At 41.1% G+C, this 14,352-nt stretch overlaps 3 protein-coding genes across 6 annotated transcripts; 2 read left to right on the top strand and 1 right to left on the bottom strand.

Annotated features, from left to right (window-relative positions):
* Positions 1-757: 757 nt before the first annotated feature.
* LOC120660070 (NEDD8-conjugating enzyme Ubc12-like) lies at positions 758-7,642 on the top strand. Of its 2 annotated transcripts, none has more exons than XM_039938410.1 (6): positions 758-996; positions 2,757-2,869; positions 5,920-6,028; positions 6,321-6,399; positions 6,504-6,620; positions 7,245-7,642. In XM_039938410.1, exons 1-6 carry the CDS (start codon positions 776-778, stop codon positions 7,380-7,382), a joined length of 777 nt encoding a protein of 258 aa, XP_039794344.1. In that variant the 5' UTR covers positions 758-775; the 3' UTR covers positions 7,383-7,642. The 2 variants fall into 2 exon arrangements, with proteins under 2 accessions (XP_039794344.1, XP_039794345.1); XM_039938411.1 differs by having other exon boundaries at positions 854-996; positions 2,761-2,869.
* A 241-nt stretch (positions 7,643-7,883) lies between these two features.
* On the top strand, positions 7,884-13,255 carry LOC120660069 (dynamin-related protein 1E-like). 3 transcript variants are annotated; one of them, XM_039938407.1, is made up of 16 exons: positions 7,884-8,023; positions 8,095-8,295; positions 8,466-8,529; positions 8,633-8,740; positions 9,102-9,203; positions 9,513-9,563; positions 9,665-9,726; positions 10,400-10,490; positions 10,594-10,658; positions 10,822-11,016; positions 11,107-11,226; positions 11,313-11,383; positions 11,809-12,034; positions 12,287-12,337; positions 12,455-12,853; positions 12,933-13,255. In XM_039938407.1, exons 2-16 carry the CDS (start codon positions 8,158-8,160, stop codon positions 13,065-13,067), a joined length of 1,878 nt encoding a protein of 625 aa, XP_039794341.1. In that variant the 5' UTR covers positions 7,884-8,023; positions 8,095-8,157; the 3' UTR covers positions 13,068-13,255. The 3 variants fall into 3 exon arrangements, with proteins under 3 accessions (XP_039794341.1, XP_039794342.1, XP_039794343.1); XM_039938408.1 differs by having other exon boundaries at positions 7,890-8,023; positions 8,106-8,295; XM_039938409.1 differs by having other exon boundaries at positions 7,916-8,295; positions 8,633-8,726.
* LOC120660071 (pollen-specific protein C13-like) lies at positions 13,214-14,000 on the bottom strand. The gene has a single exon (XM_039938412.1). The coding sequence runs from the start codon at positions 13,948-13,950 to the stop codon at positions 13,435-13,437; it is 516 nt and encodes a 171-aa protein (XP_039794346.1). The 5' UTR covers positions 13,951-14,000; the 3' UTR covers positions 13,214-13,434.
* Between the last annotated feature and the right edge of the window lie 352 nt (positions 14,001-14,352).

Genomic DNA, 14,352 nt, shown 5'->3' with positions numbered 1-14,352 from the left:
ATAGAAATATAAAAAAAATAGAAAGAGAGGTAAAGAAATAAAACGCATCACCACTAGCTAATTTATACCTCCTGATCTGCTAAGCATTTGTGGTTCAGCTCTATCCTTCAGTAGGGCTTTCAAAAATGCTTGAGACTCATGATCTATTTAAATGACCTGTTAAAAACTCAATTCAAGTTGTACTGTACTAGAAATCAAGTAGTCTTACCTGGAGCTCGCGAGCTCCAATAATCCGAGATCGAGCTATTCATGAAGCTCGAGTATTTCTGTTTGCATGTTATGTGCCTGCATCCTGCTCCATCTATTAAATTTTCAACCATCCAAAGTTAAAATAATATAGCTGGTGTGTTGCATAAACTAAAACAGGTACAAATAATAAAGCTAAATGTCGAGTTATGCTTCTTTGTTAAGCTTCGGTTTCCAATTCATTCATCGAATCTGTCTCTTATACTCCCTCTGTTCTTTTACATGTCACATTTGTTTTGTTGTAAATCAAATTTATTCAACTTTGACCAAGCTTATAGGAGAATATAACAACATCTATACTACCAAATATATGCGATATCAAAATATATTCCGTAGTAGATTACATGAAACAAATATGGTATTGTAGATGTTGTTATATTTTTCTATAATTTTGATTAGAGTTGAACGAGTTTGACTTAAATGTAGGGAGTATGTCTATCATCAATGCTGTTGCAGTAGGGTTCGTGGTATTAAATTAATAAAAAATTAAAAGTTAAGAACATCACGCTCAGATCGGCCTCGGCTCGGGATGCTCCAGCTCGAGGTTGCAGGCTCGCTCGAGCTCGGCTCGACAGCCCTCCCGCTCAGGGCTGAGGGCCTCAGGTTCATCTCCTCTCCTCCCTCTGCTAACCTTTCCCTTCTCTTGGTCTCGGACTCTCTCTTGCTTCCCCGGCGGCGACGACTGGGCGAGCGGCGGCGCCATTTGTCACGTCTTCGCCCCACCCTTTGCCGGCGACGAGCATCCACCAAGTATGCCCGCCCCTTCTCTTTCCTTCTGCTGTGCGAGACGGAGCACCCCAATACCCTAACAAAACTATTTGTATTCGGGTCTGAATCCAGTAACAATATGTTACCTACTAACTTCGATTCTTGTTGCAAAAATTATCGGGTGTACATGTGTACACTCATGTCCTATGCTGGATCCTCCCCTGCCCACAACCGTGGTCTATGTGCTATTTCTATTCTGATCTGACCATGAATTTACCTGCTAAACTTCGGTTCTTTTTTTTTCCAAAAATTGGGCACACCCACGTCTTATACTGGATCCACCCTTACTGATTGCCATGGATTGATCTATCCCTGGCTGGATGCTTAGCTTACCATCGATGCCTTGACCCCTTACGTCACGTCACCTCACCTCACCCAGGTGGCCAGGAGAATGTTCTCGCGAAATTGGCCGGATGCTTAGGTTTTAGGTTATATCGAGTTCATGTTTCATGTTTATTTTAGGCCTCAGGATCAACAAGTATTTGCAAACCAAGACCAGTGCTTGTTTTTCTTAGCAAGCTTGCGAGTTTTGGCATGTAATTCTGTTAGGTGAGCGGTCATATTTGGTTGTCTCTGCTGAATAATGTTGTATTCTACTAAGTTCAGCTAAACAAGGTCCATTTACTGGTAGTTTGTTGTATGCTACTGCAACTAATTTATTAAGCAAATTTTTCATGCGTTACTCGTGTCAGACTCTCAGTTAATGTAGTTGTATTCCAATTACCTTCAGGACAGTTCTAGATACACATGGATGGCTTATTTTTTAGTATTTTATCATGATATATTTAACTTATTGCCTCTCTGCAAATTTACTACACATTCAAGGGATCCCTAAGCAGTACCTTAGCTAATGTCATGGTTAACCTACCCTCCTTATGGAAAAATGTTGCAGAGCTACATTTAAGCTGTTTACACATGATTGCAAATAGGAACATGAATTTTGTGAAAGCGGCATCTTGGATAAATTTGGGTCAATTTTGAAAGTTCACAAAAGCACCAGTTGTCAACTTGTCTCTTCACTTTATCATCCTTGCATTTACTTAACAAGTTAACATGCTATAGCTTTCCTGTTTGGTACGTAACTGTGTACTGCATAATACCTTTACAGTTAAACTGCTATGTTTGCTTAGTAGAGGCTTTTGTTCCAGTTCATGTAATTCCTCCTATTCTTTGTTGTGAATTTGATCTCCTGTCTTACTTGCCCGTTACAGTTCACTACTAAACCAACCATGAACCATTATTGCTTGCTGTGTCCAAAAGGGGAAAAAATACCTTGGAAAATGCATAGACCTAGGTGCCCAGGTTCTTCGCAGGTGCCACAGTTGGTTGGGCCACCTTGATACCTTTGGGTTATAGTTGCTAGATGAACTTCACCAATCTGTGAATAATTACATTGTACTATTATGTAAATAATTGTATCTAAGTTTTTGATCTGTCTTGCTATCATGTTAACCTTAGCAGTGAATTATTTCTGCTACTCAACACCTCTTGCAGTTCACAGTCATCTTTGTTTTTGTTCCCCATATTTCGATCATGGTTTACATGCTCCAAGAGGAATTTTAGTCTAAGAGGGTGGTGTGGAACATATTTGGTCGATATAACACAAAATAAACTAAATCATAGAGATGCAGTTGTGGAATTGATTTGTCCTAGGAGACATTTTCTTCACTGACTGAAAAATCTTGAAGTTCTGCATACTGCTTTCTGATCTCTTACTGTGGTTCTTCTGTTTTTCTGCACAGTAAGATGATTAATCTTTTCAAAATAAAGGGTCAAAAGAAAGAAGAGGCGGCAAGTGCTGCTGGAAAGGCCCCTGTTAAGAAACAGTCTGCTGGGGAGCTACGCCTCCATAAAGGTTTGTTAAGTTATATGTGACTCTTCTATCAATCTCGTCTCTTTTTTTTTCAAACACATAATTTATTTTCTATAACCCAAACTAACTGAAAAGTTACTCTGTTTCATAATATCGTGAACTGTTTGCCGCTGCTTGTTCCAATGTTTAAGGCCCCACATAAAACAAGATAGCATGTAATGAGTTATTTCTTACTGGAAGCAGTAGACATTACAAATACCTTTCATCTTGCATTAAGATTTGACTATAGTCAGTGGTGGATCCTGGGTTGAAATTTTGGTGGTGGTGGGGGGGGGGGGATGCAAATAATTGTTAATCGAGCATGTACAATATTGTTAGTGTGCAAACTTGCATGCTTTCTTTCCAAATTCCACTGATGCTGGATGGCAAAGGTTGCGTTAGCTCCAGTTACTGCTAGTTCTTAGTACTACTGTCTGACATGCGTCCTTATCTTTTTGGTGATAGCCCAATGAGTACAGTGATTTATTTTATTGATTATTGAAAGATGAAAGATGCAATTATGCTTTTTTTTTGTGTAGCCCTTTTTTGATATGGTCCTAGGCTAAATTGCAAGACAGTTTCTAGGAGTACTTATGCTCCCATGTTATACCATATGAAGTCTTATTGCTCTGCCACTGACTAGTGCATGCCTTTTAGACGTTTATAAATTTATCTTAGATCCTCTCCTATTGACTCCTCAGGTTCTTCCACCTCTCATGCTCTCTTCTTCCCTATGCTTAACTTGATCCTAGACCTGTCCTCCCACGACCAACTCACCTCAGTACTAAGGGTGGGAATGTGGAAATGGTTATCCGAATTTTTTGCATCTGTATCCGTATCCGCACCTAATATGGATATCTGTATCTGTATCCGATTGTAATGTGGTACTAAAGTGGATATATCCGAATTCGTTTTTCCTTATTTTTCTCTATCTGATTCCACATTCGTATTCGACAATATCCGCAACATCCATATTCGAACAAGAATGAGCACATAGGAAACTATTAAAAATCATATATATAACTAATGATTAGTGATATATTAGTTTTAGTATTAATAATAATGTATTTAGTGGAACTATTTAAGAGTGATCATGAATAAATGACATGTGCTACTAGGTTTAATATTACTAATGATATATAAAGATTAAGTTTAATTAATTTTAATTTAATTAACTATATTTTGATATGGATAATCATATTGATTTTAATTTACTTTGGTTTATCCACTTATTGATAAAATTATAAATATACTTTATTCCATTTATTCTTTATAACTATTGATATTTCCATTAAAATATTTATTCATTTGCATTTTATATCTTTATATTATTACCTATTTAAATATTTATGGATAAATATGTTTTGATAAGATGTTTTTTTCTTAACTGCAACGGTTACATACTTTAATCCTTATTGTATAATGACTTAGCGATACCTTCGAAATATGTTTATAATGAATAAAACAAACGAATATAGATGTTCCAAATCAAGTAAATATCCGAATCCGTATCTGAATTCGAGACATCCGTTTTGCTTCGTATCCGACAACATTCGAATCCGTATCCGTATCCGAGTTAAAATGTGGTAAAAAGTGCTATCCGAATCCGATTCCATGCGTATCCGATCCGATTCCATCCTTACTCAGCCCTGTTTTAAAAAACGTTTTAAAAATACATTTAATCTTGATTAAACTCTAAACTTTGGCCTAGCGTTGCGTTTAATCACAGTGTCGTTTAATCACAAAAGACGTTTAATCTACGTTTAATCACAAAAAACTCTAAACCATAGGCTAGCGTTCACCTAGCGTCTAGCGTTTTTTAAAACCTTGTTACTCAGTACCCATCTCACTATGCTTCTGCCAGAAGTTCCACATCTTATACTTGCCAGTAAAGTGTCACCTCGAGTAGCTGCTGCAAGCATACCCTTAATCCTAGATTTTTTAAATTTAACGACGGAACATGCGTACTCAAGAACAACTGTCAGCAATTGATGGCCCTCGATCTTTGTGGGTGCAATTCAGGCAGCTGGAGCAGCCGCAGCCCAAGATGGTGCATCAGTGACCCCCAGCAACGAGTGCATAAGGAGGCATTGCCGATGGCGAAGACTTAGTTTGTTTCATCTTTTTCATTTTTCAGATATTTTCTAGTGCAAGTTTTATTTGTTTGGTACATTCCTTTTCAATTATAGATGTTTTGTTATGCAAATGTCATGCATTGGCTTTCCATTGCATTCGTCATTTTTTTGCATTTTGTGTTTCCATGTTTGAAGGTGTTGCATCTTTACCATTGGTTGAACTGTTTTCCATGGGTTGCATTTGGTAAGTAGTATGTTTTTGGTTACCAGTGGTTGCATTGTGTCACATGGGTAGCATATTTGTTCATGGGTTGATTCTCATGCAAATGGGAGAGCTGTATGTTGCATCTCAGTTAGTTCCACTTGCGACTATGGAAATACAATTGCATTGTCAGAGGTGGTGTTGTATTTCTTTTTTCATTTGAGGGTGTTGTTCTTTTCCTGATGTAACTTGCTTACAGTACAGACTGTACTGTGCCGTCTTGCTTACAGTACAGACTGTACTGTGCCGTCTTGCTTACAGTACAGACTGTACTGTGCCGTCTCACCCTCCTGATAAATATCATTTGACCCTACTAAAACTGTTCTGTGAAATGGGTTCCATTCATGCTAATATTATAATATGCTCTGGATACCATTGTTTGATGAATTGAGTGGTGCCAAAACAGAGTATGCTTGAATTTTGAATTTACCAGATGCAATCAGTTATACTGTTGTTAGTAATTATTTCTGCTCATATATGGGAATTGGTGTCACTGTCTATTTGTAGAAAAATGGTAACTGTTTTTCTTTGTGCACCAACCCGCTCATTGTCTAATTATTTTCTGAACTCTAATTAAATAAGCCATGATCCTAATTTAAAATGTGTGGGCATGTGATGCATGAATTCTTAAATGAGGTGCTAGTTATCAACTTGATGGTCCCAATTGAATGTACCTTCATGACTTTTATGTGGTTAGTTCTGTCTGAACTTTGCAGATATTAGTGAGCTCAACCTACCGAAGACTACATCGATTTCTTTTCCTAATGGCAAGGATGATCTAATGAATTTTGAGATCATCATCCGACCTGATGAAGGATATTATATGTAAGTAACACTCTTCAGGGTAGTTTCCCTGCTGCATAACCAAGTTAAGAGAACCTATTCCAATCGGAATTGTATTTATGTTATCGCTCTAGAGGAGAGGCTGTCAATTCAGTCTACCCAAAATAGTTTAAAAGTCACTATTATGCTGACTGCTCCCTAAGTTAATGAGTTCATTTTTAATCATTTTCTGAGCATTATGTCCTCATTATAGTTTTTGGGTAGTATCTTTGCTTCCAGCTGTCAATTTTCTGGACCTTTCCCAATTTAACTGTATTTTCACTATCTTTTCTAGGGGAGGCACTTTCATTTTCACCTTTCAAGTGTCCCCATCTTATCCTCATGAGCCTCCAAAGGTCAAGTGCAAGACCAAGGTATAAGACAGTATCATGTGCATCCATGGTTCCTTTCTCATGATCCACTGAATACCATACCATATTAAGTTATTAATCTCTTTGTTGTTGTAACATGCGTTCAGGTGTACCATCCAAATATTGATTTGGAAGGCAATGTATGTCTGAACATTCTGCGTGAAGATTGGAAACCTGTTCTTAACATCAACACTGTTATTTATGGCCTGAATCTTCTTTTCACGGTATTCAGCTATCTTGAATCATCATTTAGTCAAATAATATGTTTTAGATTTAAAAAATATGAAGATGAAAAGTAGTGTTTGCCATTGTGCATGCACTGTTGTCAGTGTGTCACCATGTTACTATGTTTCATGGACTGTGGTTTGAGAGTTGCTGTTTTAAAAGAAGTAACTACTAGTGTGGTGGCAAGGATGTTATCTTCAAAATGGACAAACCAACCTCAACCTGAGCAAGACCTCTAAGTACTCCATAAATTATCTTCAGTATGTACTGCAGTATTAGTAGAAATGAATTTAGTCCTTAACTGTTCTCATGAAAGGGGAGGTAAACAGACATTTGCTTGTAGCTATTGTAACAAATGTTTTGCTGTTTAGTCGTTAGAGTGCATCCCATGTTTTATTGTCATTGATCAGTCTTGTTTTGTCAATGTATAAGCAAAACTAGAGGAGCTTGTACTCATGACAGCTAAAATAGTAAGTTTTGGTTCTGAACCATGTTTTCAAGGATGGCATCTTGGAAATACCCTGGTTATATTGGAAAACCATCGCAAGAAAAAAAACAACTTTATCAATATTTAACCTCCTTTTTCTTGCGGGTTATCTAATGTTTACATTTGTTATGTGCAGCAACCAAACGACGAGGATCCATTGAACCATGAAGCTGCAGTTGTCCTTCGCGACAACCCGAAGACGTTCGAGGCAAATGTTAAGAGGGCGATGGCTGGAGGCTACGTAGGCCAACACTATTTCCCAAGATGTGCTTGACTTGGCGCTTGCTGTGAAACGATTTCAGCTTTGCTGGATTTGTGTGGTTTTCAGTGCGCGGAAACTGCTTCTGGGAGCAAAATTAAAATCCCCCGTGGTGTGATGTGCATGTTTGCCCGTCCTTGTGATGTGTTTAAAACCCGTAAATTAAATTTGACGATGGGGTGGTGGTGAAGATGACAATGATATGTATCAATGTATGTCAACTATGTAACTTGATAAATCCTAAATGGGGAATGGGAAGTGAATTCATAAAGAAATTTGTTTTATTTGTTGGACGAACAAAACAACTTAAGGTGGTATTTGTTGGCAAATCCCTCCTTCCCCAAGTAAAAGATGTAACGGTGCTCGGGGTGCTCGAACTCGAACCGAAGGACTAGGAGGCTGCTGCTGTCTGAAGGTGGGAAAGAAGAAAGAAAGAAAGAATATGGGCCATCCTGGGCTGGGCTGGTCCTGGGCCTGGGCCAGCAAACAAAAAAGTTGCCCGGCCAGCCTCCGTCCGTGCGACCATTGCCCCGTGGAATTCAAAGCGAACCGCGTCATCATCCTTGGAGGAGGTCGTCGTCGTCCTTGGCTTCGCTTCCTTCGCGGGGAGGTTTTCTTTCTTCCCGGGCGACTCTTCTTCGAACCTTCTTCTTTCGGTGAGTCGTCCTTCGGTCCTTGGCTCCTCCAGTCCTCCTCTTGCCCACGAAAAAGCGCGGTTTCGAATCTGGCGAGTTTCAGAAGCAAAACAAAGAGGCAAATCAAAGAGGAACAACTGAACAAGACGAAGATCATGGCTTCCATGGAGGGCCTGATCGGGCTGATGAACCGCATCCAGCGCGCCTGCACCGCCCTCGGAGACCACGGAGGAGGAGGCGACCTGCCCACCCTCTGGGAGTCGCTCCCAACCATCGCCGTCGTCGGAGGCCAGGTGCTGCTTTCCCCCCCATTTCCCCGAACATTTCATTTTGAGCACAGCATACATGCTACAGTATTAGTTTCATCTCGTTTTACTAATCATCCTTGCATGTCTCGGTTTACTTCAGTACTACCCAAGTACTTACTGATTCACCAGTAATAATTGTTTTATCTGGACAACAGAGTTCTGGCAAGTCCTCTGTACTTGAGAGCATTGTTGGCACCGATTTCCTTCCCCGTGGATCGGGTCAGTTCCAGCTATTTTAATTTAGTTCAACTATTCTTAGCGCATAGATTGATTTTTTCAGAGTAAATTAGGGAATAAACTTTCTCTTTATAATATATAACAGGAATTGTCACTCGGAGGCCACTAGTACTGCAGCTGCACCAGACAGATGATGGATCCCAGGAATATGCAGAGTTCTTACATATGCCACAGACAAGGTTTACAGACTTTGGTGCGAACATCAGCCTAATTTTTCCCCCTCTGTATCCCAGTCCCGGGTCCCCTATCCACTATGGATCAAAACAATCACGTTAGACATCTCTATGAACCTTCCAAGTTTCTGATGCATGGCAACTTGATAAAATTAACATAGCATCAGCATACGTATAGCTTAGTGTGCAATTTATAAAGTTCAGGTCCAGAGGCCCCTGCACTCCTCATTCTTTTTGTGAAACTCGAGATTCAACTAACACATATGACATGGTCAAGTTCCTGATGTACACTGATTGTGCATAATGTTTTTCTTGTGATGCCAACTGGAACTTCCTAAACTACCAATGAACAAACAATAATATCTCTGTACTGTGCTGCAGCCCGTGTTCGACAAGAAATTGCTGATGAGACGGATAGACTGACTGGGAAAACTAAACAAATATCTCCTGTCCCTATTCACCTCAGCATCTACTCGCCAAAGGGTAAATCTAATTGCTTTTGACCTCTTTCTTCAATCTTCGATTTTGTATCATGCTGTATGTCTCATGGGGAATACTTTTCAGCCTTGCAAATTGAATTGAATGATTGTATGAACATGTTTCCACATTATAATGCTTCAAAGAACATATCAATCAATTAATAAGAATTATCATTGTCTGAATTTCTAACCTGCTATGGCTGGTCATAACTCATCCCCTTGTATGTTTTGTACAGTTGTTGAAGTGTGAACTTCGGACTGCTGTTTTCTTTACGTTTTAGGTTAATAATAGTTTTACACCTTTTCTTTGCAGTTGTGAACTTAACATTGATTGATCTTCCCGGGCTGACAAAGGTTGCTGTAGGTAAAATACTATTCTTCTATTAGAAAAGTGAAAAAGAAGGCTTTTCTTTTTGTTCCAGTTACCATTCACCTCTGACAACTTGTTGATTTGCTAATACACAGAAGGACAGCCTGAAAGTATTGTTCAAGATATAGAGAATATGGTTCGCTCATATGTTGATAAGGTAACTAATTAACGAAATAATATCCATTTTAATTATAATGTCTTCACAACGAGCCCTTTGTTCTTGTATTACTTAATCTGGTTCTGTTATAATTTGATGAGTAGCGAACGGGTGCCTGGCTGTGATGGTTAGGTGGCCTCCACTCCTCGGGTCCTGGGTTCGACTCCTTGTGGGAGCGAATTTCAGACTGAGGTTAAAAAAATCCCCTCGTCTATCCCCGCACCAAAGCACATGGAGGTAGTGGCCCGAAGGGCGGCCCGTTCTCACGCGGGCAATGGCCCGGGTGTCAAGTGGCCTGTATAAGGGTGGGGGCAGGGGTTTAGGGATTTTCTCGGCCTGCGTGAGAAGACCTCTTCTTACAATGCAATGCTCGGGGGGAGGCTTGCCCCTCGCAGGTCGAGTTTTTTTTTTATTATATAATTTTATGAGTACATGTAGCTTTTGCCTATCGGACATGGGCATCTATGTTTCATCATACTTGATAAGTAACATAAGGATCCTAGTAAAGTAGCTGTTACTATTAGACACATTTATCTCTATCACTGATTACATATGTATGGCCAATCTCCTGTTGATACAACAAAATTCCAGGCTATGTGGGGGTATTCTTTTACTTTTCATCTTGGTGGCCATTTATGTAGGTGATAATAAGATATTCATACACGTTTTGCAGCCCAACTGTATCATTCTGGCTATATCTCCAGCAAACCAGGATATTGCGACTTCTGATGCAATTAAGCTCGCAAAAGAAGTTGATCCAACAGGTGCTAATATCTAATGCACATAGGAAAATTTTTGACACCTATACTAGTACTGCAAACTTTCATATTTTTCTATACAATGAATATAAATTTTGTACATGATTAGGTGAAAGGACTTTTGGTGTGTTGACAAAGCTGGACCTGATGGACAAAGGAACAAATGCTCTCGATGTAAGATTAATTTTGCCTATCATCTCCAACTTGAATGTCGTCAACTTCAAAAGATCAACTTTCTTCTTTTTTGTCTTGCTTATATCACACTTTTCTGACATCTGTAAGGTTACCGATTCATTGCTCATTCTAACTTGATTGTTTTTGTCTTTTTCCCTTTAAGGTTCTCGAGGGAAGGGCCTATCGGCTGCAGAATCCTTGGGTTGGAATTGTCAACCGCTCGCAAGCAGATATTAATAGGAAGGTTGACATGATTTCTGCAAGGGAAAAGGAAAGGGAATACTTTGAAAGCAGTCCTGATTATGCACATTTAGCAAGCCGGATGGGTTCTGAATACCTTGCTAAGCTTCTTTCTGAGGTACCTGAAGCTTTAAATCTCATTTCTTGGACTTATATCCAAACAAAGCTGCCTACAAACTTACAAAGTAATTTTATTACAACATTTCAGCATCTTGAATCTGTCATCAAAGCACGCATTCCTAGTATCACAGCAGTAATCAATAAAACTGTAGATGAACTTGAATCAGAGCTGGACACCATTGGGAGAGCTGTGGCTACTGATCCAGGGGTCAGTCATTTATATCATATTTCTATAATCATGTAATCATGGTTGTATTTTATCTTATCTTATGATAACTTTTCCATAAATCCCAGGCACAACTTTACACTATATTGGACCTATGCCGTGCTTTTGATCGCGTCTTCAAGGAACATCTTGATGGAGGGTTGGTGTTATCCTTCTTTCATATCTCATTTTGTTTCTCTGAGTACATAGCATGGATGATTTACTTAATGAAGCGAATTATTCACTTGTTAAATGTCCAGTAGCACATGATAAACCATCTGTTATCTTCTCATATACTATTTAACCTGCATGTTTGGTTTATGGACTAATTTTTTTCACTCCTTATATCTATGTTCCATTTTTTCTTATGGTGCTTTAGGATTCCACTCACTATCTTATATGGTGGACATTTTGAAAAATAAATCCTTAAGCATTCAGTTTATTTTGTGTTGCTACAATGCGTGGGATATGCAATATTTCTAATTTGGGTTAACAGTTCATCTTGTATTGTTTTATGGACTCATGCAATTACATTATGTTCTTAGGTTTATTCTGTTCCGTAAACTCTTTCATGCCTAACTGCAGGAGGTCAGGCGGCGATAGAATTTATGGTGTGTTTGATCATAAGCTCCCTGCTGCTTTTAAGAAGCTTCCCTTTGATCGCTATCTATCTGTGGAAAACGTGAAGAAGGTGGTCTCGGAAGCAGATGGCTATCAGCCCCATCTTATCGCCCCCGAACAAGGATACCGTAGGCTTATTGGAACTGGCCTTACCTATTTCAGGGGACCAGCTGAAGCCACGGTTGATGCGGTAAATTCTCTCCATGGCTTTTGTATCTAGTCCTTCTATTTGTTGAGTTAATCTTCCATTAAATGATCAATCGATGATGTACACTGACTTGGGGCCTTCAATTAGTGACTCGCCGTATGCATTAATCTTTCCGCTTTACTAGTTGTATTCTGCATTGACATATGGTCCAAATGCTTGCATTCCTTGTTTGGTAAAACACCTTATTACCTTCTGATTCTCAGTAAGATATATCTGACAAAATCTATGTTCCAGGTCCACGTTGTTCTAAAAGACTTGGTCAGGAAATCCATAGGAGAGACAGAGGTGGCTTCCCTTTTCCATTATTCTCAGTGCTTTCGCATCTTAGCAATATACGATAAACACCTCATCCTTGAAATAAAAGAAAAGATTGACATGATATTCGTGCTTTGGGGATTTCAGCAACTGAGAAGATTCCCCACTCTTCAAACTGCGATCGCGACCGCTGCTAATGAATCCCTGGAACGATTTCGGGAGGATGGGCGCAGCACAGCACTTCGTCTGGTGGAAATGGAGGCTACATACCCGACGGTGGAATTCTTCAGGAACCGTCCTCAAGATCTTCCTGCTGCGGATGCTAGTAGTAAGGCAGGAGCTAAGCGTTCAGCGGAGTCGCCGGTGCCTCTGGACCGCTATGGCGACGGGCACTACAGGAACATTGCCTCCAACGTGTCCCAGTACATACGGATGGTCGGAGACGAACTCTTGAAGACGATCCCCAAGGCAGCTGTCCACTGCCAAGTGCGCGAGGCCAAGAGATCTCTGCTGAACCATTTCTACGTGCAGATCGGGAAGAAAGAGGTAGGCCATTGCCGTATGTACTGTTTCCGTGTCCTAGTTCTCCTATGTTATATGATGAATTGATAACCGTCCGGAGCAGGCCGGGGAGTTTGCGCATCTGCTGGACGAGGACCCGGCGATGATGGAGCGCCGGCAGCAGTGCTGGAAGAGGCTGGAGCTGTACAAATCTGCGAGGGATGAGATCGATTCTGTGGCATGGAGCAGCAACAGATAGGTGATGAAGTGATGAGAAGGATTGGAATCGCGCGCGCGGACGGACGACACACCAGTTTTGGGCCTTTTGGCAGCGCTACGTAGTGTGTATATATCATATATGTATGATTCAGAGATAATGAACAGATACTGGACATGCTTTAATTAATTACACGAAATATATATATGTTCAGAGATTTTTTCCCGAAATGGTATATGATTCGGAGATAGTAATATAACATAACCTACATTGCTCGTGCTAGCTGATGGAGTTTATTCGTAATCTAAACATGCGGGATCGGAATGAAATGCAAGCAAGATCAAGGCCAGGCGCATGCTGATCAAGAAGCAGCAGGATACGCGCATGCCAGGAACAGACATGCCGCCCGTCAGTAGCTGGGCGCGGATCGGAGCGCGTAGCTCGCGAGTATCTCGCCGCAGTTGGGGAGCGGCTGCTCCTTGAGGAACCCCAGCGGGTTGGCGCGGCGCACGGTGGTGGCGAGCCCGGCGTCGGTGAGCAGCGCGACGGGGGCGCGGTCGCGGCCCACCTCCTTCTCGCCGCACCCGGGCATGGGGCTGCTCACCAGCGCCACCACGCACACCTCCTCGGCGCCGCGGTTGTCCACCAGCTCGATGCGGTACTGCCCCGTCGCGTTCGTGGACCCCTCCGCCGACCGCTCCACCGCGCCGCTCGCGCTCTTGTAGTGCCGGCACTCCAGCCGCACCTTGGCGCCGGCGATCGGCGTCGTCGCGTTCGTCTCGAACCCTGCCCGGCAGGTGTCGCAGTACACCGAGCCCTCCACGAAGAAGTCGTCGTCCCGCACCGCCGCGACGAGGACGCAGCTTGCCGCCGCCGTCACCACCGCTGCGCCGAACAACGCTGCCGCTGGCCACCGCGCCATCATCAACTGGCCGCTGTAGTAAGACCGTTACAGTACTGGTCGCCGGCGAGATGCGACGTGTATATATATATATTTATGCATGGTTCAAGTCATACTCGCAAGTCCCGGACGAACGATCGATGGAGAGCAATTGTAGCTAGGAATGGCCAAACCACTAGCTAGCCATGGCAGAGGCCGTCCGTCCCTCGTTACATGTCGTGATTTAGACCAATACTGACCACCCATTCATTCTTATGCATATTATAATCCCAAATTCCCAATAAAGATAAACACACGCAACTCCACTTACTAGTATGTAACTAAACATACTATATATGTATTATTGCCAAAAGAAAATACTATATATATATATATATGTGTGTAGATGTATATAATTACAATATCGGTTACATTATTATATATGCG

This window comes from Panicum virgatum, chromosome 2N (genome assembly GCF_016808335.1).
Source record: "Panicum virgatum strain AP13 chromosome 2N, P.virgatum_v5, whole genome shotgun sequence".
In the NCBI taxonomy this organism is placed as follows: domain Eukaryota; kingdom Viridiplantae; phylum Streptophyta; class Magnoliopsida; order Poales; family Poaceae; genus Panicum; species Panicum virgatum.
The sequence above is the reverse complement of the archived record's forward strand: the minus strand, read 5'-3'. Positions and strand labels throughout refer to the sequence as shown.

Coding starts and splice junctions, on each gene's coding strand:
- LOC120660070 (XM_039938410.1), top strand. CDS start 776: ATGCTCCAGCTCGAGGTTGCAGGCTCGCTCGAGCTCGGCTCGACAGCC. Junction 997..2,756: donor CGGCGACGAGCATCCACCAA/GTATGCCCGCCC, acceptor TTTTCTGCACAG/TAAGATGATTAATCTTTTCA. Junction 6,029..6,320: donor CCTGATGAAGGATATTATAT/GTAAGTAACACT, acceptor TATCTTTTCTAG/GGGAGGCACTTTCATTTTCA.
- LOC120660069 (XM_039938407.1), top strand. CDS start 8,158: ATGGCTTCCATGGAGGGCCTGATCGGGCTGATGAACCGCATCCAGCGC. Junction 10,659..10,821: donor AAGGAACAAATGCTCTCGAT/GTAAGATTAATT, acceptor TTTCCCTTTAAG/GTTCTCGAGGGAAGGGCCTA. Junction 12,854..12,932: donor TGCAGATCGGGAAGAAAGAG/GTAGGCCATTGC, acceptor CGTCCGGAGCAG/GCCGGGGAGTTTGCGCATCT.
- LOC120660071 (XM_039938412.1), bottom strand. CDS start 13,950: ATGATGGCGCGGTGGCCAGCGGCAGCGTTGTTCGGCGCAGCGGTGGTG.